The following is a 21060-nucleotide window of genomic DNA, read 5'->3' as shown; positions in this document are numbered from 1 at the left end:
GTCAAAGTATAAAAATCTGTTTGTCCTTTCCTCTGTTTTTATTTTTTTTTCTTCCATCACATATTTGTTCATCAGATTTTTTTTTTAAAAAAAGGAACAAAATAAAAAATCTCAACCCAGAATGTTTCCATTTACTGAAATACTCTGCTTTCAGCCAATGTAAAATAAAATTGTTCCATGGGGAAGTGCCTCATACAGGACACTGCAACAAGAGATACTGTATAAATGAGAGACTGAGACCACAGGAGATCCTCAGGCACGTGACTAAGAAATCTGCCTTGCAAAGGAAAATCCCAGTTTAGAGCTGAAGGCTTTTACATGAAATATTCAACCATCAAATGAGCTCAAATGTTTTAATACAGGTAGAGGCAGTCCAGCTCAACCTGTATTATTAACACAAAGTTGAAAAGTGTTGATGAAACTCCACTTTCCCCTCCTGCCTGTTATGATTTTGTAAAAAACTTAAATTTTTATTATGGAAAAATCATCTAGGCAATAAGGCATATCTGTATGAATAAGCAAATCCCAAATACAGAGGCAAGTCATACGTAACAACTACATTCTCGACTTACTAAACATCCTGTAGACAAACCAAGTTTTTGAATTATTATAGTCACTGGTAATCAAAAACCTTGTTCATGCTACTAATGATTTCACAGGCAGTGATTTGATCAAGGAGAAGCTCTGTTGGAGGAAATCAGTTAGCACTGAACCATGTCACAGCTCAGCTGTCATAATTCTCCTAATTCTGCCCTGTATTTTGTGTCTTTATAAAAGCACAATCGAGTGAGGAATCACAGTTTGTAGGAAGCCAGAGCTGAGAAGAAGGATACAGGCAGGGTAGAGCTGTGCAGACCGTGAGGAGCTGGGCAGGGGAGGCAGCACAAGGTGATGCTCTGAGTGTGAGGAGGGATGGAGGCAGTACTCCGCGATGGAGGTGAATACAAGGGCAGGGAGTTCTAGGTGTGGATTAGCACTGATGTTAATACTACTGATTTCTGTTCTCCGCAAAGCAAGAAGGGATGGGTTTTGAGCTCCTCTGCTAGGAAGCAAGCACTCACAATACCTGTACCTTACGTGCCAGGTGGTATGTGCATGTCTCTGAAATCTGGGTATCGCAAAGTACCTGCTGGTTTGTTAGGGCTAACGTGTCATAGTGCAGTGTCACCACAAGAGGGGAACCTACGACCAGGTTCGGAGGAGCATTGGTGAACTTGAACTAAGCACGCTGCTCCTGGTTGAGGTAAACTTGGCCAACAGAGTATATATTTAAAGAACCGTTCCTATAGGAAAAATTGTTTCAGTAAAAAAATCAGAAAGCTTATTTTTTTTTCTGAAATGTAAATGACCAAAAAGGCTTCCTTAAAGAGGAATGCGTACATTCAGATTACCGCTTCCTGCCTTCAATTGTAACTTTTCTATACACAAATTTGAGGCATGTAATTAAAATTTCTGAGTACTTCTGAAAAGTTCTCCTTAAACTGTCATATGATAATTGTCCCTATACTTAATAGAAGGATAATACATTTCACAATCTAACAGCATATAGTTGCTTTTTGATTTAAATAAAATCTAATCTGAAATAGTGAGAGTAATCAAAAATAACATGTAAAATAAAAGCACAAACCTCATTTCCTTTGCTTCCAGCACTTGATTTCATTTCTTTGGGTTGCTGTATAAAGCAGAACAGTATTTATGTGGCAAAGAAACTACAGATAGAAGTACACATACAGACTATCATTTGTAACCATGATGTTCTTAGTATACTAGGGGTTTTTTTACACTGTAAATAGGCTCTGACATTATGCCTTGAAAAGTCTATTCAGTTATATTTTTAAATAATTTTTGAAGAAACCAAGTTAATGTAACAAAGCGTCAATTAGGGTGCTTGCAAAGTGCATCATACAAAAAAAGCACTTAAGACCATCAGTTGCCATCTCCTTTTGCAAAACTACATAATGCACCACATCTGTGGTTAAGCGAAAAAAAAAAAGCGAAGGAGTCTAGTCAGCATGATTGCATGATTCCCTGGGATATTAGAAAAGTTACAGAAGTAGTACTATAGTCTTTCAAAAGATAGTCGTTGCTGAAATTAATTTCAGCCAGATGTAAAGCACTGAATATATTTTCCCTAGACAATGGTGGTGTGGTTTGGTTTTGGTTTTTAGTTTGGTTTGTTTGGTTTTTTTTTAAACAAAACTCTGTTTCTGAGAAGCTGCGTAATTCAGCATGATTAGTCTTTTGCTTTTCTGGCATTATTAGGATTTGCTTTGTCATTTCTGTGAAAATATATGGTCATCCTATGGAATGGATAAGGTATGGAATGGGATAAAGAGGTTCTAGGAGTAAACTTTCTGTACGAGGAAAAAGAAAATGAGTCTAGTCTTGACAGTAATACAGTTCTCCTTGCAGAGTTTTTAAAGAATCTTTTATCTCTTGACCAGAGGTGCACAGCAGGAAAAAAGCAGTCAAGCTTACCAAATGTCGAAATTCTACTGACAGGCTTCCGTTTGCGGATTCATCCATGTTCATTGCTTTCACGTGTGTTCCACACAGAACGAATCTACGATTACTATGGAGGACATTACACTTACTCAAATAATGTAATATTGAATACATTAAGAAATCTGATATTTCATTTTCTTACCTTACAGTTGAAACATTCCTAAAATAGAAGAGGGGCAGGGGGAGGAAACAGATTGGGAATCAGTAAATGTATAAGCCAAACTTGCACTGAGAAACTTATCTTGAGTTGGTAGATTTTACTGCCTTAAGGTTAATTCATATTACCAATGCAACTGTAATTTTTAAAATAAAGAACTGAAATTTGTACTGTCCAGTTAGACTTTTGCATCTGGCCAGATGCAAGTAGCTTATTTTTTTTTTTTCTGCCATTGCAATGATATGTGGGTATCAAACCCCTTAGAAAGAAGGAGTTTATGCAGCAGTCTTAATTTCAGGCAGGGGCAAAACTCTCTAAGCTCCATTGTTAGTAATTACAGGACCAGCTTTTCAAGCACAAGCTTCATGTACTACTTGGAGCAGCTGCATTGGAGGTACTGGGCATACTATCACAAGCAGAGATAAGTGCTATTTCAGAGCTAGCTATCCCATAAATGCAATACACTTTGATTTAAAGTTTTTGTGTGATACTATTCCAGACTAATGCATTTTATCTAAGTCTTGAAACAAATATTATACGGACTTCTTACCTTCAATTTGAATGTATCAACTAGAAATATCAGATTTTTAAAAAAAGGCAAAGAAGTCTTCCACATTAAAAAAAGAAAAACATTACCCTGATGTTTTAACTGGGTTTTTGTTGTTGTTTTTTTTTCCTTTTTAGAGCAACTTCTAAATGTGCTAGGGTAGCAATTGAAAAACTTGTGTTGTCTCTGTAGGAAGAGAGAGAATATCTTCACTTTAAAGTTTCTTACTTGTCGATAGTTGCTTTCACTCTGATCTGGTAGTTTAGCTCTGGTAGTTTAATTAGCAACCTTCAAAACAGAAAATGTAAAAGTGAATATTAACAGAATAAATTTCTCACCAGAAAAAGAGACCAGTAGCTCCACACCAAAGTATCTGAAATGATTATAATCTGAAAAAAGATTAGACGTCTAGGATTATATCACCATTTACAGGGTTGTATGCTCAGAAAGAGGGTCTGAGATGTTCCAGTGGCAGGTGTTCTCTCTTCCCTGCAAGTATGTGGAAAAGTCAGTATGTGTTTGAGGGAATGGCTAGGGAGATGAAGAGGTAATAACTGAGAGATGGATTTGTGTAATCTGTGACTGCGCTGTAGATGTTTGTGTACTTTCTTTCACGTGCCCTTTCTACCCCCTAACCCTCCATGCATTCTTTTTGCTGCAAGGTGGAAAAGAGATGCGAGTTCCTCTCCCATCTTTGCTCTTTTCACAAAGTCAGGCAAAGAGCTGGTGGGAGAGAGACAGCTTGTCATTGATTCACTAGATCCCCCCAAAATGCAGAAGTTTCTTTTTCCTATGTGCAAAAGTGGCTCTGAGTGTTCTGATGTTGGCTTGTATCATGTGGATCATTATGTACTCAGTTTGTGAAGTCATTAAAACAAGAATTCAATGCATACAGCACCCCAAAGGTGCTGGCTTTTGGCCACAGTCTGCCTCTCTTCCTCACGCAGAGTCACGTTTTATTGCCACTCGTTACGAGTGACAGATTCCGTGGCCTTTATATCCCCATTGCAGAAAGCTCTCCCTGGAGTCAAAACAACCTCTAACACAAGTTGGTCTGCTTTGCTTTCTAGACTCTGGAACAGTCTCTTAGGATAGTATGCAGTACACAAATGAAGGAGTTTATAGCACATTTCATTTCCTTACCTTAATTTAACAGTGAACTGTATTAACGTTTTGAGAACCATTGGCCTCTGGGGATGTGTTGGCATGCAGGGCTGCCTTTCCACCACGAATGAACTGTGTGAACAGAAGTGAAACAAATAGGTTGTTAGGAACATGCATAAACAAACAGCTGTATTAGGGGAAAAAAGTGCTGTTATCTCTTAGAGATTTATTTCTCTGCAGATGCTGAAGTGGGAGGATGTATTCCAATACTCACTTCTCAAAAGGATCCAGTAGTCTAACTTACAATTGAATTGTTCCCATAAGAAACAGGTATTTGGAATACATTAAAAATCAAAGCAAATTCCATAGTCCTAGAATACCAGGCTGCTAAAAGTCTGGAAGACCAAGACTTTTTTTGGAACCATGAAACAGAGTATGAAATAAACTGACCGTGGCTCCATTGAAATAAAACAATAATTTTGTATTTTTTTCATTTTTTGTAAAAAAACAAATGACAATGTTTTGCTTTCAGATAGCCACTTGTGCTGAATCTCTTGCATAGCCAGTACAAAAGGCAAGAGGAATGATGATAATGCCTTACATATTAATGGAATAACTTGGTGGGGAAGAGGAAAGAGAAGGAACAAATTAGCACTTGCCACTTTACTTAAAACTCCCAACCTTTTCTCAGCAGTATGTACATGGCTCCTACTGAAATAAGTGGATTTTGTGTGTTCACCTAGAATCAGAACTTGACCGCAAACCTATAACTACTACACATGAGAAGCTGCCTGGCAACTTCAGCTCCTAGGAATTTTGTTGAGAGCTGTACATACTCTTTATATTGGAAACTCAGCCTTTAAGCTCCTCAGAGACTCAACCTTCTTTCGTTATTTTCTTCTTATCAATATGGTCTCACTGCTGCCAATAAATTTGTGTCAGTTACGTGTTGTGTAAAGTTACGTCCATTGCCAATGGCTTACGCACTTCCGGAACAGATTGTAGAGCAGAAAGTTGACTTTTTCCAGCAGCTGAGGCCTTTGCACTGGGATAGGATCCCCATCATATGTCAGTCTGGTCAACAGTTCATCCAGTTTTTCTAGTTGCCTTCTAACTTGAAAAAGACTCTCTGCCAACAGTGTAAAACTAAGCAAGACAAAAAGATTAATTTGCAATCTTTCACATAAACGGCTGCTTTGAACATAATAGCTACTGAAGTTCTTGCTCAGGGAAATCAGAATCAGTGTCGATTGGTGCTTTCTAGCTTTATCCAAATTCGTGTCTGTTCGTCTTTTGTTTACAGGAGCATATAAATGCATCAGGCAAAATTTCCCTACTTTATTTTCAAAGATAAATATTTTCACAACAGGCCTCACCAACAACAATGCAAAGCTGCCCGTGGTAATTTAGAAGAAATATATACATAGTTCTGAAGTTTTACTTGCAGGCCACTTGTGCCAATTTTATTTTTTTTCCTCCAGCTTAGTGGTTTTGCAAAATGCACTCTTTAAAAGGATAATATTTATATAAAATGGAAAAGTTACGAACACTGAGGAAGTACATTTCCCAGAAATGTAAAAAAAGTAAGGAAAATCAAATCCAAACACACTTGCTAGCAGTTTAATAGGTTATGTGTGTATGAAATCACATCTCTTAGCTGTTTTTAAATTCTTAATTGAAAAAAAAAAAAGTAATTGGGAAAAAATCACACAAAAAAGGCAAAATATACTTTTTCTTCAAACCTAAAAAGGTTTTTGATTGTTTTCTTTCCTTCTTGTTCTTTACTTCACTTTCTCCAGAAGAGAAGTTTGGGAGAAAAATGACCAGGACGTTGACATTCTCTGGCTGCATTATCTTTTTAAATACAAAGCTTTTTTTTTTTTTTTCCTCTTTTTTTCCTCCTCAATTTGCAGTCACATTTAGAGCTACCACCACAGGGACTACTTCAGCTAAAAGTACATTCAATTCCTGTGTAGTTTGAAGTCTGGAGAAGTGATGTACCTAATGAGTCAAAGCATAAAGCATAAAGCCTAGGCAAAACTCCCACTGTCCCTAGTGACAAACTCAGCCGGCATGGTTCTTACTCAAGCAAAACTCCCGAGAAGGTATGTGTCATGTATCTGGAACAACTGTCAAACCAAAAAAATGACTGGCTGCCACGGCTTGGGCTCAGCAGTTCACTGTAACATCATTAATTCTGAATAGAAAATGTCCATCAAAACAAATTTTATTTTTGTTATTTACTTGCTTAGTTGCTAATGAATTTGCTGCTGTTGCAAGGTAACTGATCTAAAGGAAAGATAGTTTCATGTGCATCAGACTTCCTGTGGTTTTCAGTGGAAACACAAGCTCGAGGCACGTTTACCAGTTCTGGAGCTGATCAAGCCCGCCGTGGAGAGGACCCCCAATGCAGGCAATCTGCTGCCGTCTCTTCCAGTCCAGCAGCTCTTCAGTCAGCATGTTGCTCATAAGCATATCGATCTCATGAATCACACGCCCTATTTTGTTGAGTACTTCCTGGAAAATAGGAAAGGTGTCACAAACTAACCCCACAGCCACAAAATTCAGCAATTACCATAAAAGTGCTGATTACATTTCTTTCAGTTGCTTTGAAAGTTATCATATTTAGCCCCTACGGCTTTTGTCTCTTTAATTCAGAGGTGACTGGATTCCTCCCCCATTGTACTTGAAATTAATCGTGAATCTGTATGAACCCTTCCTCAGTAAAACTTGTTTTTTTGGGGGGTGTTCCATTCTATGTGGGTATAACACCTCTAAGAAGCTGGCATTTACATGTACTGTCGTCCTCCTTTTGTTTTTTTATCATATCCAGTGCACAGTTTTTTTGCTTTTCTGATTAAAGCACATGGATTCAAACAAATGACCTAAATGTACCGTTTTCTGTGCCAGCAAAGAAGTGGTCAGTGGAATATTTGTTATATTTGTAACTCTCAGTCACTGAACAGAGCAAGGTACCATTAGTGGGTTGTTGGGATTTTTTTTTTTTAATTATTAGATCATATTTACTTTGACTAATTTTTGCTTACTTTAAAAGGTGTATATTGCCAAGTTATCCATTTAGCACAGTACATAAAAGGACTTGTGAAGTGATGCCCTCACCTCCCCTTCTAAGTTGTGCAGAACCATATCCTTGATTGAGCCATTACTTAATTACCAATTTCTTAACTGCTAGTCAAAATCGCCCTCACTCACCCAAAACCTTTTGTGGATTTCTAACTAGTGTCTGTTCTTCTGAGAGGGGAATTAAAAAAGGTATGCATATGCATTTGAGTATTCGATGTGGGAATAAGGGGAGAAAGCAAACGAACCGCGAATGACAAAACGTGTCACTAACCTTTCTCTTGTAGTCTAAAGTATTGAGCATCGCCTGCAACGCCAACATTTCCTGTTTAATGAGGGCGCTGTTTTTGTCACTCTGCTCTGGAGGAGGATGAAAAAAAAAAAATCAGTATAAATGCATGTGTGGGTGTGTGTGCGTGTTTATAAGGGGAGGAAGGGAAAAAACCACGACCAGACTGCAGCATGAACTAGTGAAAAAATAAACTGCAGACATCAGTAGATTATGTCATAGTGTGTTTCATTTGAATGGACTAACTTTAGTACAAGTTTAACATAAGGTTTTATACCTCCGCTCTTTAGATGTGTATGTGGACAAGGTAGAAAACATACAGATGATACCTAGAAATCTATTAATTTCTTGTTCATGTGCATAGTTGTGTATTACGTACATCTGGCTTGGGTCAATGATTGATCTGTGCATGACTGAAATATGCCTGTGGTGTCAGCAGTTAGAGTCTTGGAACTTGACGGGAATTACACCTCTGGCTGAGAGAGTGGAGGCTAGGCATTTGAAACAGAGATAAAATGTTCATCGCCATGGGGATTTCAGCAGCCAGGAGTACTGATCACTGGGTATTTCCCCCTCTCCGTAACTTTTTTCCTTCTCTGGATCATGCATTAGTTTCAAGCTTCCCCAAGCTTGCCCCATGCTCTTTCACATGCAGCTCTTCCCCCACCCTCACCTTCACCTGCCTTTTGCTCTTGCATCTTTCATGCTGCATTCAAAAAAGAAATTGCTGCCATCTGTGTCTCTGCTAAGCTCTGGATCAACATCTTCCCATTTTGTTAGGGTAGATGTTTCAATGGAGGCAGACAAGTAACTGATTGTCAGCTCAGCCACAGCAATTGCCCACACAAGTTGTAAAGTACTGCAAGCCAGCTGTGCTCATGTCAAGCATTTGTTGACATGGTGAAATTTTAAGCCTGGAAGTCATTTATGTAGGCATGTTTTATTTTGCAAGTGGGGCAGGCTTCAATCATCTGCCTGGTTAGTAATTATAATTGGCCTGATGACTAAAAACTCATTAAACCATGGCAACTTGGTTTCTTCCAGTTGCCTGGCCACATCCAGCCTTAAATGTATAGGATTGACATGTTTAAGAACTTGGATGCTTCAAGCCCAATATCTTTGGGTGTTCAAAGGGAGATAATATGAAGATATCTGAGGAGACACAAGTGGACCACTGTTTCTTTTCTGAAAGAGATCATGCAAGGAGTGTTGCCGTGTGCAGATCTCAACCACCCTAGGCTGGTCAAACATGCGTTCAGAGTGCTTACCAGCTGGTTATCACCACTGTGGTCAAAAAAGAACAGAAAGCGAAGTTAGAGGCTAAAAAAAAATCAATTTTGCACTACTCTAATCCAGCATATAAGAGGCTTTTACACATCCTGCCAAGGAAGGGCTACATCAGAGGTGAGAAAACTGAAAAATAAGTTCTTTAAATTAAGAAAATTACTACTTTCCATGCCATTATGCAGCTTATCTGTAGAAAATAACTACTTGCGTGATGAGATCCCATTTACCCTCTTAAACCCAAAAGAGTCACCATGTTCCAAGACTATAACAACTACATTAATGAAAAATCCATATTTTATGTTTACATATATTATCTGGGTATGGCACAAAAAAAAGCTGATACTGGGGTCTATCTGTGGAATCAGCCATTTCCTAGAGAATCTAAAGATTATTGTAAAAACTCTTACCTAAGCTTTGTATTGTTTTATACCTGAAGTCAAATTCCTCTTGCAAGTCTTCCAAGTATTTGACATCTTGGTCAGTCATCTTTCCCAGGGAAAAGAAAGTAAAGTTATTTAGGTGTTCACAGTGACATAAAAAGGAATTTGTTTTGTAATGGACAAATGCATAATGTAGTATTTTTCTTTCCTATCATTTGAAAATCTCTAAATGGTTCTGGGAACTCTGGTTCACTAACTTGTAAATTTTAAAAAAAGACAATTGAATTATAAATGAACACTTATAGCTATGGATTTATTTCACTTGTTCAGAAAGCCAACTGTTATCATCTCTCCCGCAGTCAAACAACAGTTGATACAGCTTAAGCACTTCTTGTTTACTAGTTCAATGACACAGTGGAAAGTAAGAATGATTAGATTTAGTCAGAGCTAAATTGAAATTATTATGCCAATAACATAACTCTCCTTGGAAATCTAAAGCAAGGCAAATAGGTAATTTTGCATTGACTTCAATGGAAATCGGAATGGGGTGTGCAAAGCCAAGAAAGGTAGAGCCAGAGACAGGAGCAAGGCTCAGAGACTTTAGAGAATCACTTAAGAATTTGGGTAAAGAAATTAAACATTTTTTGCTGCTTTGGCTTTTTGCAAGGGCTTGTTTTCATATGTACTGCAAAAAGTTCAGAAGCTGTTTTCTAGTAACAGAATGATGTTAATTAAAAAAAAAAAGACACACAAAAGAAGGAAAATAAAACTGTAGGAAATAATCTGTTGTACTCCGAAGGCCTTTTTCTGTGCTGTTTATAGGAAGCCTTGATTCTGCCAACAACTCATAAAGGATCCTTTTTAGTTCTGAGATATGCACATTAAATGTCTGTGAAAATACAAACACTCATTTGCTAAATTAGGACACACAGAATTAGCTATTTTGGTTTCCTCTTTATTTTGGAGACTAAATTTTAAAATTACATGTCTAAGGTATGAAATTACGTACACAAGGAGCTGGCTGATTTCCGTGTTCAACTTACTAAATTACTTACTGAAAAATTACAATTACTTACTCAAAAAACCTTGCATCTAGAAATCATTCTCATTTTCCCTGGTCTTTCGGGGATGGCTGTGCTTCCCCACAAAGGCGGAAGGAGCAGTGTGGCAGGCTGCTGGGTTGCAGCTTTGTCTGCTTTTGCTCTGCAGTTCTTATATTAACTTTATACATAGATAGAGATCTAGTGTCACATTCTTCTAGAGCTAACTTTATCCTTTTAAGGGTTTCATCTCTCTAACCTTCTTTCCCATGTAGGGAGACCCTGATGAGAGAATGCTACTAGGACCTCTTTCTAATATATGAAAAGTGTTGCTCTTGAACAGCATATGGACAGGTATTTCAAATATAACGTTTGCATTGATGCTCCTGCAGAGCTGACAGTAGGGCTAGGATAGCAAAAAGGCCATAGGTAATCTGAATCCTTATCTTTCTTTGAACTGAACGGGCAGGTATGCTCTGAGTGAGCTTTCAAAGTCTCTACAGGACATAGCTACAGGTTTGGCTCAGCCCAGATCTGCCCTGCAATGGTATGGGAAACTCCTGGAGAACTGTTACCATCAGCTCCCAATGTTTGTCTCCTCTTATGTCTCCAAAACATGTAATTATGTCATGTAGCCTTCACCTTTACAAAGATCTTGGTGCGTGACTCAGAGGTCATGAAGGCTAGCTACCGCTGACCCAGCTAAAAGAGGTGAAATCACAGAAATACATTTACTGAACCTCGTGTCTTTAGAGACACTAGGTGTGTTCTACTGGAAGGTGTCCCTGCCCGTGTCAGGGGGTTGGAACTCGATGATCTTTAAGGTCTTTTCCAACCCACACCAGTCTATGACTCTGATTCTTACTGCACTCAGTGGTCTGCCTGCAAGTCGCACAGGGGTGAGTAAGAGAGCTTTACAGTCGGTAGCTCTCACACTGGACCCAGAGCAGCTGTGAAAACCTGAGGATCCAGGTATGTCCTGAGTAGTTAATCTGGGCTGAGATCCTCAGAATAACGGAAAATGGTTGATGCAGCTTCTCGGCAAAAGTATTTGTGATACCCATCTTAAAGATATATGTATATGAAAATTATGGCTGTGTAAACAGCAAACAGGACAAAAAAAAAAAAAAAACAAAAAAAAAAACCAAAAAACCTGAGCACTGTTCTTGATGGCTGACACTTTGTGTTCTACATTTCGTTGTCGTTCTGAAACCACAGAGCTCTGCAGAGACTTTTCTAGCGGCCCCTGGAACACATTGGAGAGATAATGGGTGGATGAGTAATAATAATGAGTGATAGTAACTGTACTGCATGTTCTAGCATATAGAGGGAATTCAGAAGCTGGTCTTCAACCAGCTGGAGACTGGTATAAACAGAGAAACCTGTTTAGTTCCACAGATTTGAAAAACATGCTGCTTTAACTTTGAAATACAAAAGCTGAAAGGGTCTGGGTATACTGCAAACGTTAAAGATCTAGTAAGTTAAACAAACTGAAACATAAATTATTAGATTTCTGAAAAATCTTTTCTGAAAAAGACCCATATGATGATACTCATGTAAGAATATGGAATACATCCACAGGTCATTAAAAAGAACTATTTGACTGAAAAATTCTATCTGGGTTTTAACCATGTAACAATTTCCCCAAAATAGGTTTTATATGTAATTTCAAAGTTTCTTTCTTCAAACAACATAAAAACTATCAAAGCCTTCGCAACATATCAGATGGAATGTCTTTTGCATTGCATAATTAATATGAATTAATGCATTGCATAATTTAAAATGTACACATCTGTTTTGCAAAGAATAATCTCTTGAAAGCCTTTCCCACAGATTAAAGTCTTTGAAGATTAGCTGTGACATAGAAGTCACTTATAGCAGTGTTTGCAGCAGCAGAGCCACTAATGAAGTACAAACGTGAGTTTAAAGGGCAACATTTGGCAACCCGGAAGGCACACAAATCACTCTAGTGGAATGAGAGAGCAGGATTTGGTCCTAAAAGCATATGAGCAGATTACCATGGAGCAGATTAATGAAATGTAATTCATTACCTGTACAGGCATGCTAGCTGCAGCCAATATTCTTCTTTCTTCTCTTAAACAGTTTGAGATGATTACTGCTATATGCATGGGATTACCATGATATTTGCCCTGCAAGCACAAGTAAATACAACTTTTAAAAATTCAGAATTTGGGATGTCCCTCTGGAAATCACATACAATGTGTTTCATTGTCTATGAGCTACAGCTTGGTGAGGGTGGGAAAGACTGCTCTGCTGCTCTCCACCTTTGTTAGTGCTGGTTCAGCCTCAGCCATGCAGCATCAGTTAGTGCTGTTTTAATAAAATATTCTTAACAATGTTCTACAGAGATTATAAAGATACAACTCTGAGACATACATCATTTGAAGATCAAATTGCTCCACTGCTAACGCAGCTGTTTTGAAAGGGCTTTTCTCTCAGCCTATTCTGTGCATGATTTTATCAGGTCTTCCATTCTCAATAGGATGTTGCTGTTAGCATGTAGCACTTCTGCCAACAAAAAAATCGTAAGCATATCAATATGGTAACGATGCTAGCAGAAAAGCCTCCTCAGCAAAAAGCAGGAGACTTAAATTTTAATTTCTATAAACAATTTTTCTTCTTCAACAAATAATGTGCCTGAGATGAAGGAAGAAGCAACTCTTGTCCCAAGCCAAAGAATGAAAAAATGTCTCTGTTTTTACACCACCATAAATAAGGTGCAGAATTTCTAATGTGTGACTGAGGACTGGGCACAATTTGAACAAGTATTGTTTTGTGTTGTATTTATCAAATTGGAATGATTGAGTACTCTCAAGGAGCATCTTTCATGGTGATGTATTTGTTCAGTATTTCTCAATATCCTTCATGCTTTTTATTCAGTACTCATGTATCATTCATTCAGATGCCCTTTTTTTCAGTGCTCACACAGTTTTCAGCCATTATTAATCCAGCTCATTTCTTTTCCTGTATGGTTTCCACTTTTGGACTTGTTCTATAGTCCCTTCTTTCTCATTAGTTTTTATTCTCAATATATTTTGCTGCCACGCAGACCTTCATTTATTCTTGTTTTCTCTGAATGTGGCAAAATAAGTTTATACATACTTAAATTGTTGCAGTATTTTCCTTTGATATCTCATACCGATTTTGTATTAGAAATAAGGGTGTGAACATATCTGATAGAAATGTGAACACACTGCTTCTATATTCCAATATTACTGTGACAGCAAACATATATTTCTAATACTTTTTACTAGGCAGACAAAACCGGGTCATTTTCCTGGGTGCTTTTGCATGAAATCTAAGTAATCTGGAAGACTTTTTTGTAATATGTTTTAACTTCAATTACAAGGTAAAGAAATAAAGAAAAGGATAACTTTAATAATGGAGACTTGGTTTGAGCTGCTCGGTATTAAATACTATGCTGTTGGTTATACTCTGCTTCCAGGCAGAGACTAAGGTGAAAGACATGGGACTCTTAAAACTAAATAACTGATGTACAAAATGTTCCCTTCTAGAGAAGCTTTGACTGCCATTGGCAGGTCCAGGAATATATTGGTAGTCCTCTATATCCAGCATATTCCTGTGCTGTCTCTGCATCAGGATGTACCTTTGGGAAGGGAATATGGGAATGTGGGAAATAGCTATGATCTTCCTACAACAGATGAAGAGTGGGGCTTTATGAAGAAATAATGTAATGGTAGGGTCTATCAGCAACAGCCGGAGCAAATTAATTGCTGCAAAGAATGGTTGTGCTCCTGGCTGTGCAGTGGCAGCCCCTGCCTTGTGCCAGTCTGGTGCCTGTCTGACTCCTTAGCGAGCCAATTCAGACTCCTAACTGGGATGGAAACTGCTCGTGCTTGTTTGCTGAATGGGCTTTCTGCTCCTCAGTGGACTGAAACTGCTCACAAAGGATGAATTTGTTAAGGACAGCACACGTGAAGTCAGGAGAGGTTGGCTGGGAGAGGGGAGAACAGACTTGCCTTGTCCCAGCTCTAGTCAGTTTTGTCGCTAAGCCTGTCTCATCTGCCTGCACCTTGATTAGAGGAAAAAAAGTCCTGCTTTTAATAAGGCTTGGGATGAAAGCTGTGGTGAGAAATCTGTGACTGGTGTAAATCCAATGATGTGCATATCAGTTCCTCAGTTTGTGTTAATTTCTGCTTGTTGCTGTTGGTTTTTTTTTCTAGTAAAACAGGGTCCCCCCTTCCACATAGATGGCTAGTGTATGAGCACTGTGCCACATATTGGTACCTGCCAGCTGTCTGAAGATACAAAGCTTTGGGAGTGTTTAGTCCTGGCTTATCATTGCCCGACAGAATTTGAGCACTCTAAGGGTTGATGGTTGCCTTTTGTCTTTTCCCTGTGACAAAAAGGAGTCAAAAGCTATTTAACAAAGTCAAGAATAAATAAAAAATCCTCTCTTGAAGCTGGTAAATACATTTATGTAGAAGAGGCACTTCAAAAAAATCTTCTGGCAGTGGAATGTTTTAAAATCCCCCACAAAAAATGCCAGGTATTAGGGACTTTCCTGGCATTTCTAGATACTCTTCATATGCAAAACTTTAAAAAACCTCTTTCTCACTCTCTTTTTCTTTGTTTCATTAAGATAAAAACATCTGAATCAAGAGATGAAGTGGAAATTCACTTTTTTTTCTTCTTTCTTATCTAACTCATAAAGCTCTGGTAATCGGCTGCACCTGTAGTTATTCCCATACTTGTGCCTGTTTGATGCTTGTTCAACTCCCCTGGATTCGGTTTGAGCAGACACCAGGTCAACAGAGAATTGCTGCCTGCCCTTGTGGACCAACAGCCCCTCAGACAACAGCTGGAATAATGGTGGACCTGCAGGACAAATGCTTGCAATCAAAGGCTAGGAATGGGCCTTGCCTTCCCAACAGATGCTCTGGACAGCTGGCAGGGAGCTGAGCCGTGAGCCACAGCCTGAGCAGGCATCCTCTTCTGTCCGTTTTGAGCTCTCTCTCTTAGAACAGCGATATTTCTACAATATGAGGTATATCGACAGCCTGTTTTGCAGGGGTCTTGTAGATGGATTGCGACTTAACAATAATAAATTGATAAATAATAATTCTGACTCCATCAAAATAATAACACTGCATTTTTTCTCCCCATGTTTTATACTTCTTGGAGGTAATTACACTTCAGAACATGCTACTCAGTATTCCCTTATTATCCATTTACTGCCAACTCTTGCTCTTCTGCACTTCTGTTTTGTCTTTGGTTGAGGCAGAATTTGCTCAAGATGACCTTGGTTTCTGAATGACTAATTGAAAATTATATCTTGTCATTGAAAGAGTAGTATAAGTTGGAAAATGGAAATTTAACAAAAAAAAAAAAAAAAACCAAAAAAAACTTGAAATGGGAGAATCTTAACTTAAGGCGACATGAGCATTGGCAGGCAAAAAAAAAAAAAAAAAAAAAAAGCTTGAAATGGGGGAATCTTAAGGCGACATGAGCATTGGCAGCCAGGAAAGGACGAAGGGTGTGGAGTCTGTAGTTATGCAAAATTGTATTATAAGTTTAGATATTTGTAGAGAAAACTTATAATTGTCTTTTGATGAATATCAACAATGAGAAATTGAGGAAAAAAAAAAAAAAAAAAAAAGCTTGAAATGGGGGAATCTTAAGGCGACATGAGCATTGGCAGCCAGGAAAGGACGAAGGGTGTGGAGTCTGTAGTTATGCAAAATTGTATTATAAGTTTAGATATTTGTAGAGAAAACTTATAATTGTCTTTTGATGAATATCAACAATGAGAAATTGAGGATTCACTTTTCAGGCAAAGTTTCAAATGGAAACATTAGTCTTATCTGCTAATATTACTGCAATTCTCTTGTTCTTAGAAATTGTCTTCCTCCTCTTTTCTGTTTTGGTCAAGTCTTCCATACATGATTTACAACAAACAACCAATGATCTTATTTGGACTGGCTTCTTCTCAATAATTACCAGCATGATGCTATATTTAAGCAAAGGGAGGAAATTAAACTTTCATTCTGAACAGGTGAAAACTTTATCTGGATGCTGATTACATTTTCTTAGGAGAAAACCTTCCTACCACTGCCTGGCATGCACTGTGTCTACTCCAGACATCTGTTGTGATAGTATCTTACTAGATTATAGAGAAAAGCAAAGAGGCATTTCTGCAAAAACAACTTATACATTATAGTGTGCAGAGTTTTGATCCTGTAGCCAAATTTCAAAACAGCTTGAACTGTTTGGGATATGTTAAGATGCATGGACCAGTAGCTGGGGAAACACAAGATTTGATTTTGTAAGTTGGGAGATCATGGTGAAACTTTAAAATAAATATTATGACACTTTAAAATACATGTGCTCTTAAAAAGAACACCAAACAACTTTCAGTTTTAGTATCTGAAATTTACTGCTTTGTCTGAGATGAATGAAGAAATCTAGACCACAGATTCATTTTCTTACTGTTCCTCCTGTTTGCTTAGTTTTCTGAAATTTAGCTTATTTTCCTGTGGGCAGATCAAAGTGGATCAGTCCCAACCACAGTAATATTGGCCAGCTTTCTTCTCATGTGTCCAAGATCTCTATGTACTGCGCACATCTGTAAATGAATACTATCTATGCACTACTTGAGTGTCCTGGTTCTGTTTTCAGTGATTAAAGTAGGGGATGAAGCATTAATGACTGTTGGTCTCTGCTTGTAACGTAGAAGGATGTGTTGTGCAGCCTTTAGAAAGCCAGTCAGGAGTTCACCTGGTTATCTCCTGGTTTTCAAGATGACCTAAACAGGACTTGAGTAGGTTTTAGCACTTTCTAATTCTGAAAAAGCGCTTCAGAATTTGGTTGTTTTTTCCCTGCTTTTCTCTTTGTTTTCTTTTTTTAAACTATCAAAAACATCAGCTGCAATTTTTTTCTTGCTTCTGCCTGAAAAACCCTGCTTGAGCCTTTTAATTGTACACAGTGAGAGCTTTACTGGAGTCATGGAACCATTAACTAGTACGACTGTTAAAGTATTTGTTAAAGTTGAATGAATATTTAAAGAACCTGATGGAAGGGAGGTGGGACACAGTAAGGTAGGAAAAAGGATTACAAAGTTAAGCAAAAATACATTTCCTTCCCTGTTGCTCATTTGCAATATGCTTACTTTCCTGATACTTGGCATCTTTCTCCATAAGCAGAAGTCTCATCTTTCATGTAGCAAAAAAACAGGGAGAAAAACCCTTTTGTCTATCATTTGATTTTTGAAAGAAGAAAACCCTTTGGTATAGTTGTGTATCGCAGAGATGTGTGGGTGGGAAGACATAACCATACACACTTATTTCCCGTTTTCACCTTCAAATATGACAAAAAACATTTTGTCTTGATTTGTTTTCTGTCTTTGTTTATGCACCCATGCAGAAAGTCTAATGAAGACAGTACGAGAATACAAAGAAAGAGTCAGTCCTTGTGGTAGCCTGATGTAGGTAAAGTGCTTGGGAGTTTTTTGAAAGCCTGTATTTAAACAGGCAATGTTCTTACTAAAGAATCTTTTTCTAATAGAAAGATGGCTCTGTTTTATCTAGGTCTTTAAGAGGAAGTACCTGCGACACTATCTATTTAGACTGCTCTTGTTAGACTTTTATTTTTAGATTTCCCCTTCCCACTCTCAAAATACGTGAGAGAACTTAAAGGCAACCTCATTGTTTTAGACAACTCCTGTGATGTGTGGGAAGCCCTAATACATCAGTCTGCAATGTTGTAGTTCTGCTCTTGTATTGTACAATGCACAATTTCCAAAAGATTGTACATTTTTTTTTAGGTATGTGCAACCGAATTGAAATGGGCAAAGCTAGAAAAGCACAGTGAATAAGCCATTAAATCAGAGAGAGTTTTTTTCCATCCCTCAGTTTTTACTCCCAAGTTCCGCTGCTGAGTCCCTCCCAATAGACATTAAAACTAGTCAAGGAAGGGTCTATAGAAAGAGCAGATTTCTAAGCAGGTGGGGTGAGAAACAGCTGCCGAAAATACGTGGCTGTAGATCTCATCATCAGGTAGTGGAGCTGTGCTGCTATGGGAGATGAGTAATGTAGCGATGTTTCTTATTTAAATTAGATTTATTTCAGAATAAATAAAGTACAGTGTTCCCTATGAAAAAGGGGAGAAGAGTGGAGGAGAGAGAAGACTGAATTCTTTCTGCCCCCCCCCCTTTTTTTCTCCATCTTCTGGATGCAAAGACCTGGGTGTTATTAACTAATCTCTCGGGTAGATGTTTGACTGCAACTGAGCCCTTAATACTGCAGAATGAACAAAGCCCACAAGAGGTTGTTTAGTTTGTTTGCTTGGGTTTTTTTTTTTTTTACTTCTGTTTGTAAGCTGACTCTTTTATTCCTTCTATGAAACAAAATTGAAATGTTCGTAAATTGTTGGTTACATTCTTCAAACAATGACTAGGAGCTAAAAAATATTTTACTTCTGATAAGTAACCTTTTTTCGGTCTTGTATCAAGCATTTTAAAAAATCTTTATTAGCTGCTGTGCGCTCACCAGCCCACAGTGATCACTAACAGCAGACAGCTAGCTGCTTTAATGTACATATTCTATGTGGGGTTTCCCATTTGTAAGCCAAATTTTTTTTTGAAACAGCTTTAATAGTTGAACTGGAAAACTCATTGGGGGAAAGATGCTAATATGAAAAACCAAACTGAATTGTATTAGGCAGCAGGACATGTTGGTTTGAAACACATTTCCTGCTATAATTTGTTGCTTTGTTGATCTGGCAGGTTACATGAGTGCAAAATACATGTAAACAACATTTAAAAATGGATCTTCTGTGGTGTATTAGAAAGTTTCTCTGTTTTGTTCCACTCTCACCCTGTTGTAAGTTTTAACAGGAAATTGCAACTTAAACATCAATGGCTATGTTTCCATTCTTTGCAACTGTTTCTCAGCACAGTGCTTATTAGAAATGTTTGTTAAGTACCAACTGGAATGTCCTATTTCAAATATAATGCTATTTTCTCCATTTTCCTTGATGCACTGAAATAAATAATCTTAGGATCCCTCATGCATATACCTTTCTGATGTAGTGACTTGTGTAAACGGTCACCTGAACTAAAATAAAAACCTTTATATATTCACTTCTATCAGGAGAAGCACAAAGAAGTTCAGTTCTCCTTACAGGTGGAAACAGGCTGTGCCCTATGACCAAAAAGCTGAAGCAGAATTAGGAATGCAGCTATGTGTTACTGTTGTAAGTGGCATCACATAAAGTAAGATGCTATTTGCACTACGTAAAACCAGGGTGAATTTTATATGGAATTAAGTGCCATGAGGTTAATATATGTCGATTAGGCTGACAGAAGATACTTTCAGATGCTATTCCAGATCTTTCTGTTTAAAAGTAGGACTGTGTAGGAGGAAGAAATATAACTAAATATTATTTCCCAACTTCATAGTATAACCATAGTGCTTCCAAAAGCTCTTTTTGATATAATTGATTGGTGTGAATTGGCAAATATGGTTATTTTGCCTGACTTCTCCCTTTTTAAGCGCACCGCAAGGTGTTCATGATGTGCACATAGACCTGCTCATTCAGGCAGAATCCCCACTGCCTGCCCTCTCCTCGTTTTAGGCTCTAGCAGAGCTACTGAGTGGGTAAAGTTCACCGATAACTGAGAATCTGCCGTATTAAATGAGAATCATGAATATACATCATTTACAGAAAAATGTTCCCCAGAGCACACAGTATGCTCATTAACTCAGGATTCAATGGTAAATGAGCAGAGTGGCCTTTCTTCCTGTTCCTGAGATGTTATTTCGCTTTTCTAAAGGAAGATTCATGTAATCAGATTTTCCCCTGAATACCGTAAACAGTGATGTGACACAGATGCTTGTTGCCATTAACGAGCAGGAATTGCTTTCAAAAGTTATCTTGAGACTAGTGCATAAATGAGAGCTTCAGTTATGAGTAGGACGGTTCTGGGAATTTCTGCTTTTTCCTAATGTGATTGTGCTACGCACTGCCATGGGTGTGTGACAACCAGGCTACGTCCTACTGAGCTACACCTCATCTAGCAGGTACCCGCCGAGTGCTCCAAATTTCCAGCTTGGAGTGTGTGGGGAAGAACATCACTGGATTACTCAGAGACCAACAGACCCACCAGTGCCATTTCTGCATGGGACAGGCACTGTCCATGTTCCTAACCAAAGATTTTGGCATGTGAATCAGAAAATGGACAGTTCTTGCCTTACACAAGTGTCTCTATATTTTACCATTTGCTTTTATGCACTAAATCTACTCATGTATTGCACAGGAGCTTACATCAGGAACAGGTATTTAAAAACATTCCTTCTGAAAGCTAATTGTTCATGGGCTATGGTTGTGTAGACTGTTGCATCTGCAGTTTGGTTCCTAGAAGTGATAGGCAGCTCTTCTGAGCTTAACATCTGCCCTTTATGTTTTGTTGTCACGGCAACAGCGCAAAACATCTCCTCATGGCTAATCTGCTTTGCTTTTCTCCATCTAGGTTTTAAGCAGGAGAAAGAACCATAGACATAGGTTTCCCCTCTCTTTCCTCCATTGCCCCCAAACATTTTCTCTCCTCATCTCTTTCCAGAACAGCTGCTGGGGGAAGCAGGAGTTCTGTAGGAAGATGGACAGAGAATTTAAACGTAGCAAGTATCTGT

The 21060-nt window shown here is 38.2% G+C and overlaps 1 protein-coding gene across 1 annotated transcript in view; it reads right to left on the bottom strand.

Annotated features, from left to right (window-relative positions):
• STAT4 (signal transducer and activator of transcription 4) overlaps nucleotides 1-21060 on the bottom strand; it is a 37615-nt gene that overhangs the window by 10364 nt on the left and 6191 nt on the right. Inside the window, exons 3-13 of the mRNA XM_010078063.1 lie at nucleotides 12442-12540; nucleotides 11544-11636; nucleotides 9378-9456; nucleotides 7669-7754; nucleotides 6679-6830; nucleotides 5301-5459; nucleotides 4353-4445; nucleotides 3438-3497; nucleotides 2648-2665; nucleotides 2479-2572; nucleotides 1628-1672 (exon numbers count right to left, since the gene is read on the bottom strand). Of these exons, the coding sequence (XP_010076365.1) occupies nucleotides 1628-1672; nucleotides 2479-2572; nucleotides 2648-2665; nucleotides 3438-3497; nucleotides 4353-4445; nucleotides 5301-5459; nucleotides 6679-6830; nucleotides 7669-7754; nucleotides 9378-9456; nucleotides 11544-11636; nucleotides 12442-12540 (978 nt within the window). The remainder of the gene's footprint in view (nucleotides 1-1627; nucleotides 1673-2478; nucleotides 2573-2647; nucleotides 2666-3437; nucleotides 3498-4352; nucleotides 4446-5300; nucleotides 5460-6678; nucleotides 6831-7668; nucleotides 7755-9377; nucleotides 9457-11543; nucleotides 11637-12441; nucleotides 12541-21060) is intronic.

This window comes from Pterocles gutturalis, unplaced genomic scaffold, assembly GCF_000699245.1.
Source record: "Pterocles gutturalis isolate BGI_N339 unplaced genomic scaffold, ASM69924v1 scaffold3691, whole genome shotgun sequence".
Classification (NCBI taxonomy): domain Eukaryota; kingdom Metazoa; phylum Chordata; class Aves; order Pterocliformes; family Pteroclidae; genus Pterocles; species Pterocles gutturalis.
This window is presented reverse-complemented; position numbering and strand designations above follow the sequence as displayed.